Raw genomic sequence first — 14,715 nt, forward strand, 5'->3', positions numbered from 1 at the left:
TATGAAACCGTCAATTGTATAAATCAAAACTAATATAGAAAAATCAACAAAAATAATTTTAGCAACTAGTTGAATTATATAAAGAATAACACACATCAAAACTAATGTAAAAATTAAAAATAAGAATAACCATACAACACAAAAGAAAATCAGTACCTACTCCTTTAAATCGGTACAGTAAAACAAAAATAGGCAAAACAATCTATAGATAATATGAAAAAAGAAATAGTAGGTGAAATGAACGAAAGCGTGCCTTTTAAGTATTTTTCTTTTTTATTGATTGATTTCAACTGAAAAAGTAGAAACGATAAGAAGAATATGGACATTTTTACTTGATGTGCAATAAATTAGAGGATGATGCATTTCTTAGTTTTATAGACTGAAGTAAATATAAAAAAGGTAGAAAACAATGTATGTTAATTTGTTCAAAATTAAAGAACTGGCAGAGAATAAATATGTTCTAGTACAGTAGTAGAATCTGGTCGAGCAATCCACGTGTCACATTGTCAAGTTGTGTTTGTTTTGTTTCTTTTTTCTTAAAGATGACTACTAAAACCTAAAAAAGTGCTACAAGCAGGATTGAACCGCAGACCTCCATGTCCTAAATGAACACCCTTATCGCTGGACTGTCATTCTCAATTGCATCAAAGGGTGTGCATTAATCTATATATCACGAAAATATAGAATATCTTACCTACATATACAGTCTAATTTTCCTGCGAAGGGTGTTCAATTGACCACCCTTACTTGGTTGTAGCTCTGCCCCTGTGCCAGAGTGCTTAAAAGCTTTTAGCCAAACAAAAAGCTTTTAGCCAAACAAAACTAGGGGAAAAAAAGAGAAGAAGAGAATCAATGGTGCTTCTACTGCTTCCCTGCTAGAGTGCGTAAGAATTTAAGTCAGACAAAATTAGGGAACCAATGAGAAAAATAAATCTGATCTACATATTAACAACAACCGTCTCCCAATCATGGAATCTACATTTTTAAAATAATATCTTTTCACAAGTTTCGGCTTTGATCAAATGCATCTACCTGTTGTCCATCTGGAGTTTAAGTAATTTTTCAATGAATTAAGTGTTAAAGAACATTCTTTATGTTTTGCTGTCATTTGTCTTATGTTAAGTGCTATGTTTCTATTCCCTTTCTTAATTTGTAGCAAATGATATGGGAAATTTCTACACCAGTAATTTTTTGTATCTATATTATTAGGATTAGATTTGTAATGTCAATCCAATATAAGTCCTTTTTGTAACATCCTTTTGATCATAATAAGTGTCCACTTATATAATCAAGAAAGAATTAATTATTTTCTTCCAAAATTTACTTTTATTTAGATAAGTGAGTTTTTATGTAATCAAGAAACTATATTAATTAAGGTAGTATTTAATTAAGGGCAGTTTGGTCAAAATACCTACTCCCTACGTTTCAGTTTGTTAGTTTAGTTTTGACTTGGCGGGAATGACTTATAAGTGTTGATATTTTCTTTATTGCTACAACTGATAGCATTTAGTCATCTCATTAGAGTTACTAATGGATGATATTATTTTTTGCCTCAACTTTTCACTTGCCATAGGATCTAAGCTAAGTAAGCACTCTCTTTATTCCAACAATACTAAATGAGTTGCAACGGACAGATGTTATTGTTGTTGTACTAGTAACAGTCATTTTTCTTATACTTAGCTTGGTTATTTAGTCTAGAATAAATCGTGTATTAATTAAGCAAATGAATGCTTGACCTTTTTCTAAATGGTAAAGATAACCATGACCATGTTGGCAGTGATTTCGTCATCAGAAACATAACAGCTCCTAGCACTTAGATTGGTGTAACTTCTCATTTTCTCTACCTCTTGGGCTGTAGTAGCTACTGATACTTCATTGTCCTATTGCGTTTTATCTTCTTTTGTTATTGCAGTTTTTGCATTTTGTTGTGGTAGCTCTCAATTTATGCGGTTTCATAGCATTTCAATTAAAAGGTACTTAATTTTTCTGTATTATCTAATTGTTTCAAATAGATTATCTATGTAAGTTTTCACTACAGTTTCTTTCATTTTATTTCATCTAAAAAGATATTTCAGGTCTTTTGAACTGTAGAACTAATTAATGATCTTTTGATTTCTGACAGAATAATTTAACAACTTATACCTTTTCTGTAGATGTTTGATTCAAATAATGTCACCATCCTGCTATGACATGCATAATAGAGAGATAGAGAATACCACAACAAAAATTGAGAATTCAGTCATTTCATAGGAATAGTAGGTTTGGATCAACTCCAACAAAATTTTCTCATATCCTCATTTGCCCTTGAGAAATGTCTCATCAACAAATCGTTGTAGATTAATTTGGAGATGTTTGCTTCCCCAAAGTAGTGTCTAACAGAGAACAAGGTTTACTACACTTGAATGTACATGTTAGAAAATTGTTTTTGTGTTTCTATGTTAAAATTACCATTAGATATGAAATTGTGCATCACTTATGTGTTAGTAAATTCATAGGAACTCTTCTTAAGAATTTATTGTTATTTGTATGGCTATCGCTGTGGATGTAATATGAAGGAGGAGAAAAATTCGTTGTTCTTGAAAAACCAAGTAAAGAGCAACCACATTAAATATCAGATTTTCAAATGTTGGGCCCGTGCTGCTTATCTAGTTTTTTAAATAGTGTCAAGGTTAAGAGACTTTTCATCTATTTTACTAGATTTAGAATATTAACAAGCACTCAAGTAGTTCCCAAAAGAAGCAAAAAATAACACATAAATATATATTAAAAATTTGGAAATAATACTTGTTTCTTTTTTTCTTGTGGATCTTTACATAATCACTTTCTTGTATTTTCTTATTGCTTCTTTTATGCAACTTATTGACAAAAAAATGATAAAGGGGATCCCTCCTTTTTCCTTCCAGCAAGAACTCTCCAGTCTCTACTTGTTTGTTTGCAAATAATTTCATGATGATTACAACATATTTTTAGACAGTGTCTACAATCCACTAAAGGTGATTAGTATGTTGCATAGTTAGTATTGGAAAATTTAATTACTTTTATTCATTTGATTAGTGACAGAATGTTGTTTTCTTTTTGTTTTCGTTATTATTGATAATGACATGAATATAATTAATCTTGTAGCAACATCTAAAGCATTCAATTATTGCATTAATAAATGTTAATTGTTAGTAGTGATATACATTATCAATGTCATGTGTCTCATAGTATCTTTTGTTGGGCTAAATAATCCAAAGATACTCTTAACATGGCATAATATTATCTGCTTTAGGCCAAACCATACGGTTTTCCCAAAAGGCCCTACACCATTAAGAGTATCTAACACCTTATAAGTAGCTCCTTTTCTTACCGTTCTACCGATGTGCAACTTTGTTCGCACGCCCAACAACCACCCCCTCGAACTAAGTTCCATATGACTGATTACCATGCATCAGAGACTCAACGTGTCTGTGTGCCCACCCACATTGTCAAAGTATTTACGGTCGCCGAAGCTCAAATGTTGTGTATGCGTCTTGAAAACTATGGGTAAATGTCGTAAACCAGCCCATAGATGGGCAAAGGCACTGAGCCGGGCCTCACACCACACTCCGACATCTTCATATTTGTCCCACCAAATCATTAGCTTTGATACCACTTGTTGGGCTAAACGGTCCAAAAATACTCCTAATATGGTGTGGTATTGTCCGCTTTGGACCAAACCCGCACAATTTTCCCAAAAGGCTTCACACCATAAAGATTATCCAACACCTTATAAATAACTCATTTTTCTTTTCTTCTATCAATCTGAGACTTTGTTTACACACCCAAAATTTTTCCTATGTCAGTTCTATATAATGCGCAAGTTCTTTTTGACAAAAGAAAACGCTACATGATTTCTTTATACGAGATTGAAATTAGTTAATTTGATATTTGTGATAAATCAGGTAAAAGGTGTATAATTTAGAACGAAAATGCCTCTATCAAAGATGACTCCTCCCCAAGGTTCAAAATCTTGATCTTCTTTTTCTTTTTTCTTTTTTTCCACTCAGTGTACGGTACTTGTTTTGGAGTCTGATTAATTTGGATGAATTATTTTTATGTTCTCACTCGGTATTTGGTGGTCGTTTTTTCGGATTCAATTTATCTGGATTAACGCTGAAAACCACTCTTTATCAAAGAAGATTCCATTCTCATGACTTGAACCTAAAAGTTTTTATTAAGCAAGAATAAAGAAGTACGTAACTACGTATCATTCTGCCATAACCTTTAGCAAAACTATTTATGGAAATCAGCTTTACCAAAAACAAGTATCTTATGAGTAATAGATTTTAAACACGTACAAAGATGTGGTGTCATTTTTCACATAACATAAATTGCACCTGGTTATGACTTAAGATTATGGATACAATAGAGCCTTTATTATCATGCACCCTTTTCTTTTTCCTAGTTATCTCGATAGTTTATAACCCACATAAAATAAAATTAAAAAAAAAAAATATGAGGAGCTATCAAGAGGACATGCTATCTATGTGGTGTTCGGTCCATAAGGTTACACATTTGCATAATGGACCGCTCATTTTTCCTTAAATAACTCCAGAAACTGACAATGCAGTTGAGATATTAAATCACCCAACATTAAATTGATCTAACTGCACCGTTTACCTGAATTTTAACAAAAATAATGTATATTAGTCGGTTATATCGGATATTTTATGCAATTTTGAGTTATCAGATTAGGATTACTATTGACAATATTTACAACTATAGTAGATCAGCATACTTTGATGGTCAAAAGAAAAAGATTGTACATTGTAGTACTGCACATTTCAACACACGTGCGCACATTTTAGGGTGAAACCATAGTTCCAATAATTTTGGCACAGATCTTTAATTTTTATTTAAAAATTAATTAATATATATAAATAATTTGTTCAGAACTTATTAAATTATTTATTTTAAAATTTAGAATTCATAACTTAAAATCCTAACCTTGCCTCTGTGACACCTACACGAGTATATGTATGGAAATATTAACCTCTTATTTCATGCGAGTGGAAATTTTGTTAGTATTTTAATTTTTTGGGGCAGGTAGGATTTTGGGGATGTGGTTGGTTGGTTCAAAATGCCCCAAGCAGACATGGAATTGATGCCTCATCTAACTTGTCCCTTCCAAAATTCTCTAGTAAATTTGATAATTTCTTTGAACTCATGTTCAATTAATTTGAACTTCTTAAATTCATAAACTGATGAGATGAAATAGACACCGAACCTCACTTCTTCCAACATTTACATTGATGAGATGAAAACAATACTCATTTCTGCACGATATTTGTAGCAAATTAGTAAATTTAAACTATAAGAGTCATAAATTAAAAAGGAAGTGCATATCATTTAATCATGATGAAGCGATAAACATGTCTTATCTTTTTTTTGGTGACCCCACTGACTATTTTTTTTATTTAGCTTATGAAATGATAAACATGTCTTATCACTTGCATTTGCTTGAAGTAAAATCGAGTGCAAGTAAAAAAAAAAAAAAAAAAAAAAATCCGTACCCAAAAATTGCCGAAGTCTCACATTCTACAATGTGGAAAATTGAAATTCTTTATGCAGAACACCCTTCCTTAAAATAAAGAGAAAAGATTGTAGCATTATTTCCCTTTATTCTCAAAATGATGGAATAAAGTTTTGAATCTTAAAACAAGGAAATTAAACAAAACGAAAAAAAAAAAAAAAGGGGAAAAAGAACCAGTTTGTAATTTGTACTTATGAATGGTCATTATTTTCGCTTTCACAATGACATGGCCACCATCCAACAATTAGTCAATTAGAGTTTTATTCTATTAAGGAAAATCAGCTAGGCTAAAGTAGAATTTCCAATCAAGTAAACAATTGGCTATGTTGATAACCTTTCATTATAAGTAAGTTACACTTAACTAAACCCATTTTGAGATCTAGTCTAAGTTTACTAAGAGTTCCAATATCAACCTCAGATCGGAAACATGGAACCTAAACTCAATAATCATCATTGTTATACAGGTTTAATTGTTAGTAACAAAAAAAGATGCTTGTTTGTCTATTTATCAGAAGACTTGTCAATTTTCTTAAATAAGTGGAAGAATGTGGAAAAGTTTCATGGTATTAGATTTTATCTTTGACATTTTAGTGTAAATGCTCCACAAACATGGTTTGTTCCACCCACTCCCCATCTGCCCCAACCCCCATGAAAGAAAAAAAAAATGAAGAAAAAATATTTTCGAATTGTGGTTCTGTAAAATAATATTTCTAAAAAAGTACTATTTTTAAGGCAAAAAGGAGCTTAATATAAATTAAAATGATAAGAAAATGGGCTCTATGATTAGAACTTACAATATAAATTAAAAAATCCTATTAAAAGCTCATGTATTTTATTTACCGTTCTCATGTTCATTTTATTGTTAATCTGTCATCAATCATGAAATCAATCTTTCCCCAAAGTAATTTCACTCATCCACAATTGGGGTCTATTATACTATGTGCATGACGCTTACCGACATTTTTTACTTTAATAGGACTTCAACGAGGAAATAGGTGAACATAGCCTTTCCAAATTTGTTGCAAATCAAAGACTCAAAATAAATGCCCCCATCTCATTTTATATGTTATCATTATTATTGAAGTATAGTCAAACAATTTTTAATTTGTTAAACATTTTTCAGATATTACCTAGATGTTCTTTTACTCTGTAAAATGTGATATATAGAAAATAATATGTCGATACAGTATTGCGATAACATCCAATTAACCAGCAACAATTAATCTATGAATTATATTATTTTCTATGTATATTAACACATTTACAGTTAAAGAAATGAAAAAAGGGGGGGGGGGGGGGGGGGGGGTGTTGCCTAACATGAATAATCATTAATTTTTCATTCAAAATCACATACACCATCCGACAGTAATTATAGTCCACAATTTTGTCTAATAAGCTAGGCAGAAGTAGATTTTCAGTCAAGGAAAACAATTTTGTAGATGTGGAGACGCTTTCTTTATAGGTAGGTTTTTCTTAAAACCATTTCCAAATCCAGTCTAAGTTATCACCAATAAGTCCCCATAAGACATTCCATACAGTATAAAAAAAAAAGTTCCACACAAATAAGAAGTAAATTTGTAGTTAAATACAAGATCGATATTTCAGTCATTCTGTTGTGTCAATTTTGGTATGCTTTTTTACTCTAAAGCAGTGGCAGAGCTAGGATTTTCTTGACGGAGGTTCAAAAAAATGAGGAAGTAAATATACGAAGAAGTTAAGGAGGTTCAACGTCTACTATATATACATAAAAAATAATTTTAACCTTATATATACAATGTAGTTTTTCGCTGAAGGGGTTTGAATAAACCCCCTCAACCCTACCTAGCTCTGCCACTGCTTCTAAGCAATCAAAACCTCATTATTAGATGATTAGGACTCTAGAAGAAGTAATTTTAATTTGTGCCTAGACCGGGTGCGAGAGGAAGGGATGTTGTTATTGATGGACCGGTGCTACCTCTGGATCTAAGAATCATGGAAGACGTAATTGAAATATGCACCTGGAATTCAATTACATTGGTATGAAGAGCCATAAAGGAAAAAAAGGAGGAAAGAAGCAAGGGACTGAGCGACGAAGCGAGGTTTGGAACCCTTCAATTACAAAGTGGAAGATGCCTCTCACAATGGGTAGGATTACTGCATTTCTTATATTTGACTCTTCTATTTGATAATATAGGAGTTGGGGCAGGTTGAAGGGGAGGGGAAGTCAATTTAAACATAGGGCGGAATGGATGAGCGAAAGGTGTCATGCCATGGAGTGGGGAATAGCCCTCGTCTCATGTAAGACAACTAAATGCACCTCGAGGTGCTGCCGAGGAACCGAGGACCTTCTCGAGCACAGATAGGTAATCGAGAGATAGAGCTAGCCTATTCATTATGGGAAATCAATGCTCCGGGCCAAATAGAGCTTACCTACGGCACCTAGCTTTCTCCGACGATCCTTCTATCGTAAAGCCAAAGACGCCCCAAGATAAGATACAATTGTTGGGAAGGGGACACGATCAATAGAACCTGGCAGGATTCGGGCTGGGATAGTGGCGCCCATTCTTAACCAGTTCTGAAAGGTGTCTGCGCATGAATGATCCACTTGCCACCGCTGACGTGACCATCTCTTAAAGATATGCCTCAATCTGCGGCAGATCAACTATAGGGGGAATGTGTTGGGAGACGACCTCCCGCCACGGTAGTATGAGCTTTCCCTTTGCTTGATGTTACACAGATGCGCAATGGCCGGTAGTACGAGGACCGATAGCATTACATTAGAAGAATCGAAAGAGATGTTCAAAAGAACGACCACGGAGACTTAGGGATCTAGAGCGAGGTGTCTTTCTTGTATATCCCTCGTGTCGAGAGCTACTTCCTCGAATATCAACGCAAGGAGCCGCAAGGAGAGGACTTCCAGGGCTCGATCTACGGCTGTGTCCCGTGGTTTGGTAGAATAGACACTTCCAAGGATAGTCTACACACAAACCCTATCTCGTTTTCTTAGGGTTATGGATTCTGGAACTGATCATACCCTATATATGTATAATTGTTCTTTCATCAAGAACTGTTTTCGGCGATTACCAAATGTTAGCTAAAATTACATGAACGACATGAGTTACACAACTAGGAGAAGATATAGAGTGTGTTTGGTATGGAGGAAAATATTTTTCAATTTTCCCATGTTTGGTTGGTCAAATGCCTTAGAATACATTTTCTTTAAGAAAACACGTTCCTTGAAAATGAGGAAAATGACTTCCTTAATGGAAGTAGGAAAAACAAGTTCCACAAATAACATTGCAAGTTATTGTCTCCTCCCCACCCACCCACAAACCAACCCCTACCCCTACCCTTCGACCTTCCCAAAAAAAGTTATTTCGGTCGTTTTGCAAGAAATATATTTTTGCAAAAATAACCATTTTTTTGTCACTTTTCAAAAATGACCAATTTACAAAATAGCCATTTTTTGTGTCACTTTTAAAAAATGGCTAGTTTACAAACATAGTCACTTTTTTGGGTTGTCTTTCAAAGTGCAAAGTAGTCATTTTTTGGTTGTCTTAGAAAAAGGCCACTTGCAAAGGTATGCGCATATTTGATTATCTTATAAAAATAGCCACTTAGTGAAAGTAGCATCTTTTTCAAAATGCGAGGTGGGGGCAGTAGGTAAGGTTGGAATGGGGCGGGGGGGGGGGTGGGGGTGGGTAGGAGGTAAGAGGTACTGAGTTGGGGGTTGGAGGTGCATGCTGTTAAGGGGTTGGATTGGTATTTCTGTCAAACCAAACACGAGAAAATGTTTTCCACATTTAACCAAACACAAGAAAATAAGTAGGAAAATCACTTGTTTTCCAAGAAATCATTTTCTAGAAAAACATTTTCCATCATACCAAACACGCCCTTAGTTACAAGTTTACTGGAATCAATAATTTTTGTTAGAAGTTTGTACTCCCTCCGCTTCGATTTTTTATACCTCTTAAGAAAATACTAATTCTAACGATAAGATAACACTAACCCCTAGATTATTATTTTTTGGTATTTTGATTAAACTGCCCTTAATTAATAAGATTCTTGCCTATTTATTGCCTTGAGTAAATATGACAAATCTAAATGTGTACCAGGTGTAAAAACTTTGGCCATGAAATTGGAGAATCTAGGAGACAGAAAAGGGACGAAGCATAGGCTGCTAGATTGAACGCGGGCAAGCAACAAGGGAACAATAGGGAACAATGCGAGAACCAGGAAACAACAACAACAACACCAGGAGCAGCGCATAACCAGCCACCGCAACAAAACTACAAAGCTGTGTCACCAAAGAGACAACAAAACACCACAACAGAGTTGCTGATAAACATGAAAAATGCTTTTGAACCTTTGAACCAAGCAGAAGCAGCCGAGAAAGGAGAGGGGCAGTGTAGGTCAAACACAGGGCATGAAAAGAATGCACACAAGCAGGAGATGCAAGCACCACAAACTAGACAACCAGAAGCGGAAAGAGGGGTACCTGAAATGGGGAAAAAAGGGGGAAACCCCATACCCCATGGATAGTATCGGATTCTGGAACACCAGAGGTCTAAATAGAACACCTAAACAACAGGAGATGCAGGTGTTTATGCAGAACTCCAAGGTGAGTCTATTTGGACTTCTGGAAACTAAGATTAAGAGCACAAAAGCCCAAATGGCTGCTCTTAATCTTTGTAACAGATGGTCATTTACAACAAATCATTCAGCACACCCGGGAGGTAGAATATGGGTTCTTTGGAAGCCGGGAATATATGTGGTCGATATAGAAGTAGTAATAGCGCAACTGATTCACTGTAAAGTGCAACACAGAGGTACTGGTCACAAATTCAATATAACTATGGTGTATGGGTTCAATGAAGGTGTACTACGAAGGGAAATGTGGGCAGAAATCAGACATATACACAGCAAAGTCCAAGGTCCTTAGGCAATAATGGGGGACTTCAACTGCATACTACACCGAGAGGAACGACTGGGCAGCCCAGTCACATGTGCTGAACTAAGAGACTTTAGAACATGTGTGGCAGATACAGAGCTACAAGACCTGAAATCATCCGGTGCATTTTTTACCTGGAGCAATAAGCAAAGGGTGGAAAATAGGGTTCAAAGCAGGATAGATTGAGTTTTAGTGAACAGTGATTGGATCAACCAACTCCCAACATCAGAGGTACATTACAAGAATGAAGGTGTTTTTGACCATTGCCCTGGTATCATCAGATGGGAGAACGGAGGGACACAAGGAAGAAAACAATTCAAATATTTCAACATGTGGAACATGGTACCTGACTACAAAGAAAAGGTGAAAGCAAGTTGGAAAAAAAGAGCAACAGGAAGGAAATTGTTCCAGGTGGTAGGAAAGCTTAACAGATTGAAGAAAGTGCTAATTGCACTAAACAAAGAAAGGTTTAGTCAAATTGAACTACAGGCAGATGAAGCAATGGAAAAGCTAATACAGTGTCAACAAAAAATACAGCAAGACCCCAGGAATGGAACACTGATAGAACAAGAGATCACACTAAACCAGGAGTGTATTAAACTGAATAAGGCCAGAGAAATGTACCTCAGACAGAGAAGCAAAATACAATGGCTCAAAGAAGGGGACCAAACACAAGGTTCTACCACAGTGCACTAAAAGCAAGACGAACCCAAAATAGAATTTTCTCAGTTAAAGCAGCTGATGGGAGCCCAGCGACAGACCTAAAGAGGGTTGCAAATGCTTTCATAGCCTACTATAAGCAATTGCTAGGAACCAGAAATGATAAACGGCAGCATGCTAATAGTGAAATAATCAGGAGAGGAGCATTGGTAACAGAAGAGCAAAGAAGCAAGCTAATAGAAAGGTCTACCGAGAAGGAGGTTAAAGCAGCCCTATGGGCAATACATGGTGACAAGGCCCCAGGCCCGGATGGGTATGGGAGTCAGTTCTTCAAAGATAGTTGGGAAATTGTGAAAAACGACTTGGTAGATGGGGTAATGGAGTTCTTTGATACAGCTAGGCTGCTGAAAGGGGTGAATGACACAGTCCTAACACTGATTCCCAAAAGCAACCATGCTGATTCAGTGTTGGACTACAGACCAATAGCATGCTGCAATACCCTATATAAAATAATATCCAAGATGATGTGTAACAGACTGAAGGAAGTATTACCTGGCATAGTGTCAGAAAATCAAAGTGCTTTTGTTCTTTGGGAGGACAATAGTGCAAAACATCCTTATATGTCAAGACCTGGTGAGGCTATACAACAGGAAAAACACGACCAGAAGCTGCTTAATAAAAATAGACCTGAAAAAGGCCTACGACACTGTGGAATGGGATTTCGTGGAGGAAATGGTACATGGGCTGAACTTTCCTCATAAATTTATTAGATGGATAATGGAGTGTGTGACCACAACCAAGTATACTATTGCTATAAATGGAGGACTACATGGCAATATAGAGGGGAAAAGAGGCCTCAGGCAAGATGATCCCTTATCTCCCCTTTTGTTTGTCATATTTATGGAGTATTTTACAAGGATCATGAAGTGGGTATCCGAACAAGAAAGATTTGAATACCACACAAAGTGCAAGAGCCTGAAGCTTAACCATCTTTGTTTTGCGGATGACATGCTCATATTCAGCAAAGGGGATTTCCTACCAGTGGTAATGCTGCTAAGGGGACTAAAAACCTTCTCAGAGGCATCAGGCCTAACCACCAACAATGCTAAATCAAATATATTCTCAGCCAACATGCCTGCTCAGGTGATAGATGACCTGTGTGAATTAACTGGTTACTCAAAAGGCAGGCTACCATTCAGATACCTAGGGGTGCCCATATCTTCCAAAAGGCTCTCGGCAGTAGAATGTGAAATGCTGGTGGAAAAGATGGTGGCCAAAATTAGGACTTGGGGTTCTAGGAATCTCTCATATGCTGGGCGAGTCCAGCTAGTAAATTCAGTACTGATGCACATTCATGCGTATTGGTCATTCATCTTTCTACTGCCGAAGGGAGTCATGAAGGAGATAGTTGCTATTTGCAGGAATTTTATTTGGAGTGGGCATACTACAACAGGTAAATCCCCACTAGTAGCCTGGGACGATATCTGCAAACCACAAAAAGAGTTTGGACTGGGAGTGAAAGACTGCCACATATGGAATGAAGCAGCGGTAGCAAAATATATCTGGAATATAGCAAACAAAACCGACAACCTTTGGGTCAAATGGGTGCACCACATCTACCTAAAGGAGATAGATTGGTGGAATATCAGCCTCCACAAGACAGTAGCTGGTACTGGAAGAAAATATGCAGGCTAAGGAGCAAATTCGAAGCTGGATATACACAAAATGGGTGGCTCACAGCCCATGGCAAATACACTATCAAAAGTGGCTACCAATGGAGAAAGGGAGTTGGAACTGAATGGCCATGGTAGAGAGGAGTTTGGAACGCTGCTACCATCCCGAAGCACAGCTTTATTAGCTGGCTCGCAATGAAAAGGCGACTGCTGCAAGGGACAGGCTGAAGAGAATGGGAATAACCCAAGAGGAAGAATGCCCACCATGTGGAGAGCAACCTGAGACCGCTGCCCAATTCTTTAGGTGTACCTTCTCCAGACAATGCATGAAGGAACTAATGCAATGGTTAAAGGTAAATACAAGATGTGAGGATGCCCAACAAATATGGAGAAGCATTGCAAGGCAAGCAAAGGGGAAGATCAGCAGAGCGTTCCTATGGGCTGTAGCTAATGCAGCAATATATCACATATGGTCGGCAAGGAATGGAGCACTTTGGAATCACAAAGTACCCAGACCCACACTGGTGAGCAGCCAAGTAAAACTAGAATGCAAGCCGCGAATTTTGAATTAATGTATAGGAAGAAAAAGTGCAAAGATAAGGTTTGGATAGAAAAATTATATGCATAGGGAAACAAACAGAGAGGTAGATAGAATGGATAGCGGATATGAGCATAGGGGTGGGTTTTCATCTGGGAACGATCCTACTGTCTGTGAAGGACAAGATAGGATATAAATGTAAATACAAGAGGAGGAAGCAATAAAATGTTTGGTTGACCAAAAAAAACTAAGTCCACACTTATTTTGAACCAGGGGGAGTATAAATCAAAATAATTTAACTGTGAATTTTATTATTATAACATTTATTTAAGATAGCGATAGAAACTCCTAAACATTAAATTTTGTATCAGCCTCAATATGCAACAGAATTCTATTACTATAATAAAATTTATGCCCCAGAAATAATAAATATAAATACCATTCAAAAGAATGGTATAGTATGTGATGTCTTTGTGGACAGGCACCAAACTTATGCATTAATTTAATTCGTCATACACGTCCAAATCTCACTTATAAATCTTCCTAAGTTAGTTCTGTAACCCACTTGACAAAATATGCGTACGGGTTGGGTAACTTGTCGGTGCCACCAGAACATTAATTACGAAGTGAAGGCATGTGAAAAACATTAAACAAAATTAATATTTCTTCCTAGATATCCAGCTTCTATAAACTGGTCAACGATAAACTTGATCGCAAAAATAGTTTGTTAATTTGTTATTCATCAAAAACGATTATTCTTTAAGTTACAGTCTGGTGCAACCTTAAAACATCATCTCATAAAAAAGAATCGAGGGAATTAATATTATCAATGCCTTCTAATAATACACCTACTTCATAGCAAGCAGGGGCGGATCCAGGTATAGTCCAGGGTGTTCATCCGAACCCCCTCAGTCGAAAAATTACGCTGTTTATATAGAGTCAAATTTTTATTTTATGTATATATATTTAATACTGAACCCCCTCAACACAAACGAAAGGCGCAGCTCAGTGGCGCGGGGGGTTCAGATTCGCACAAGACGCGCGGGTTCGAACCTGGCTGTCAACATTTGTTTCAGCCATTTTATTTCAGGCCCACTAAACAAAACGATTCAGCCATTTTATTTCAGGCCCACTAAACAAAACGAATCAGCCATTTTATTTCAGGCCCAAGGGGGCAGATCCAATTGGACTCAAATCCCTATGCTCAAAGTCAAATACTAAAAAAGAAAAACCACTACGTTTTCTTTCTCTCTTCCACTACATTTTCTTTCTCTCTTCCTCCACTGTCCTCCTGTCCTCGCCATTCTCTTTTTTTTTTTCTGTTCAGTTTTGTCCATTAATTTCGCCATTGCTGGCCGTC

At 36.3% G+C, this 14,715-nt stretch overlaps 1 protein-coding gene across 1 annotated transcript; it reads left to right on the top strand.

Moving 5' to 3' along the window:
* The first annotated feature begins 11,921 nt into the window (after positions 1-11,921).
* On the top strand, positions 11,922-12,839 carry LOC132048633 (uncharacterized). Its single transcript, XM_059439339.1, has one exon. The coding sequence runs from the start codon at positions 11,922-11,924 to the stop codon at positions 12,837-12,839; it is 918 nt and encodes a 305-aa protein (XP_059295322.1).
* Positions 12,840-14,715: the final 1,876 nt, after the last annotated feature.

Source organism: Lycium ferocissimum, chromosome 3 (genome assembly GCF_029784015.1).
Source record: "Lycium ferocissimum isolate CSIRO_LF1 chromosome 3, AGI_CSIRO_Lferr_CH_V1, whole genome shotgun sequence".
Classification (NCBI taxonomy): Eukaryota; Viridiplantae; Streptophyta; class Magnoliopsida; order Solanales; family Solanaceae; genus Lycium; species Lycium ferocissimum.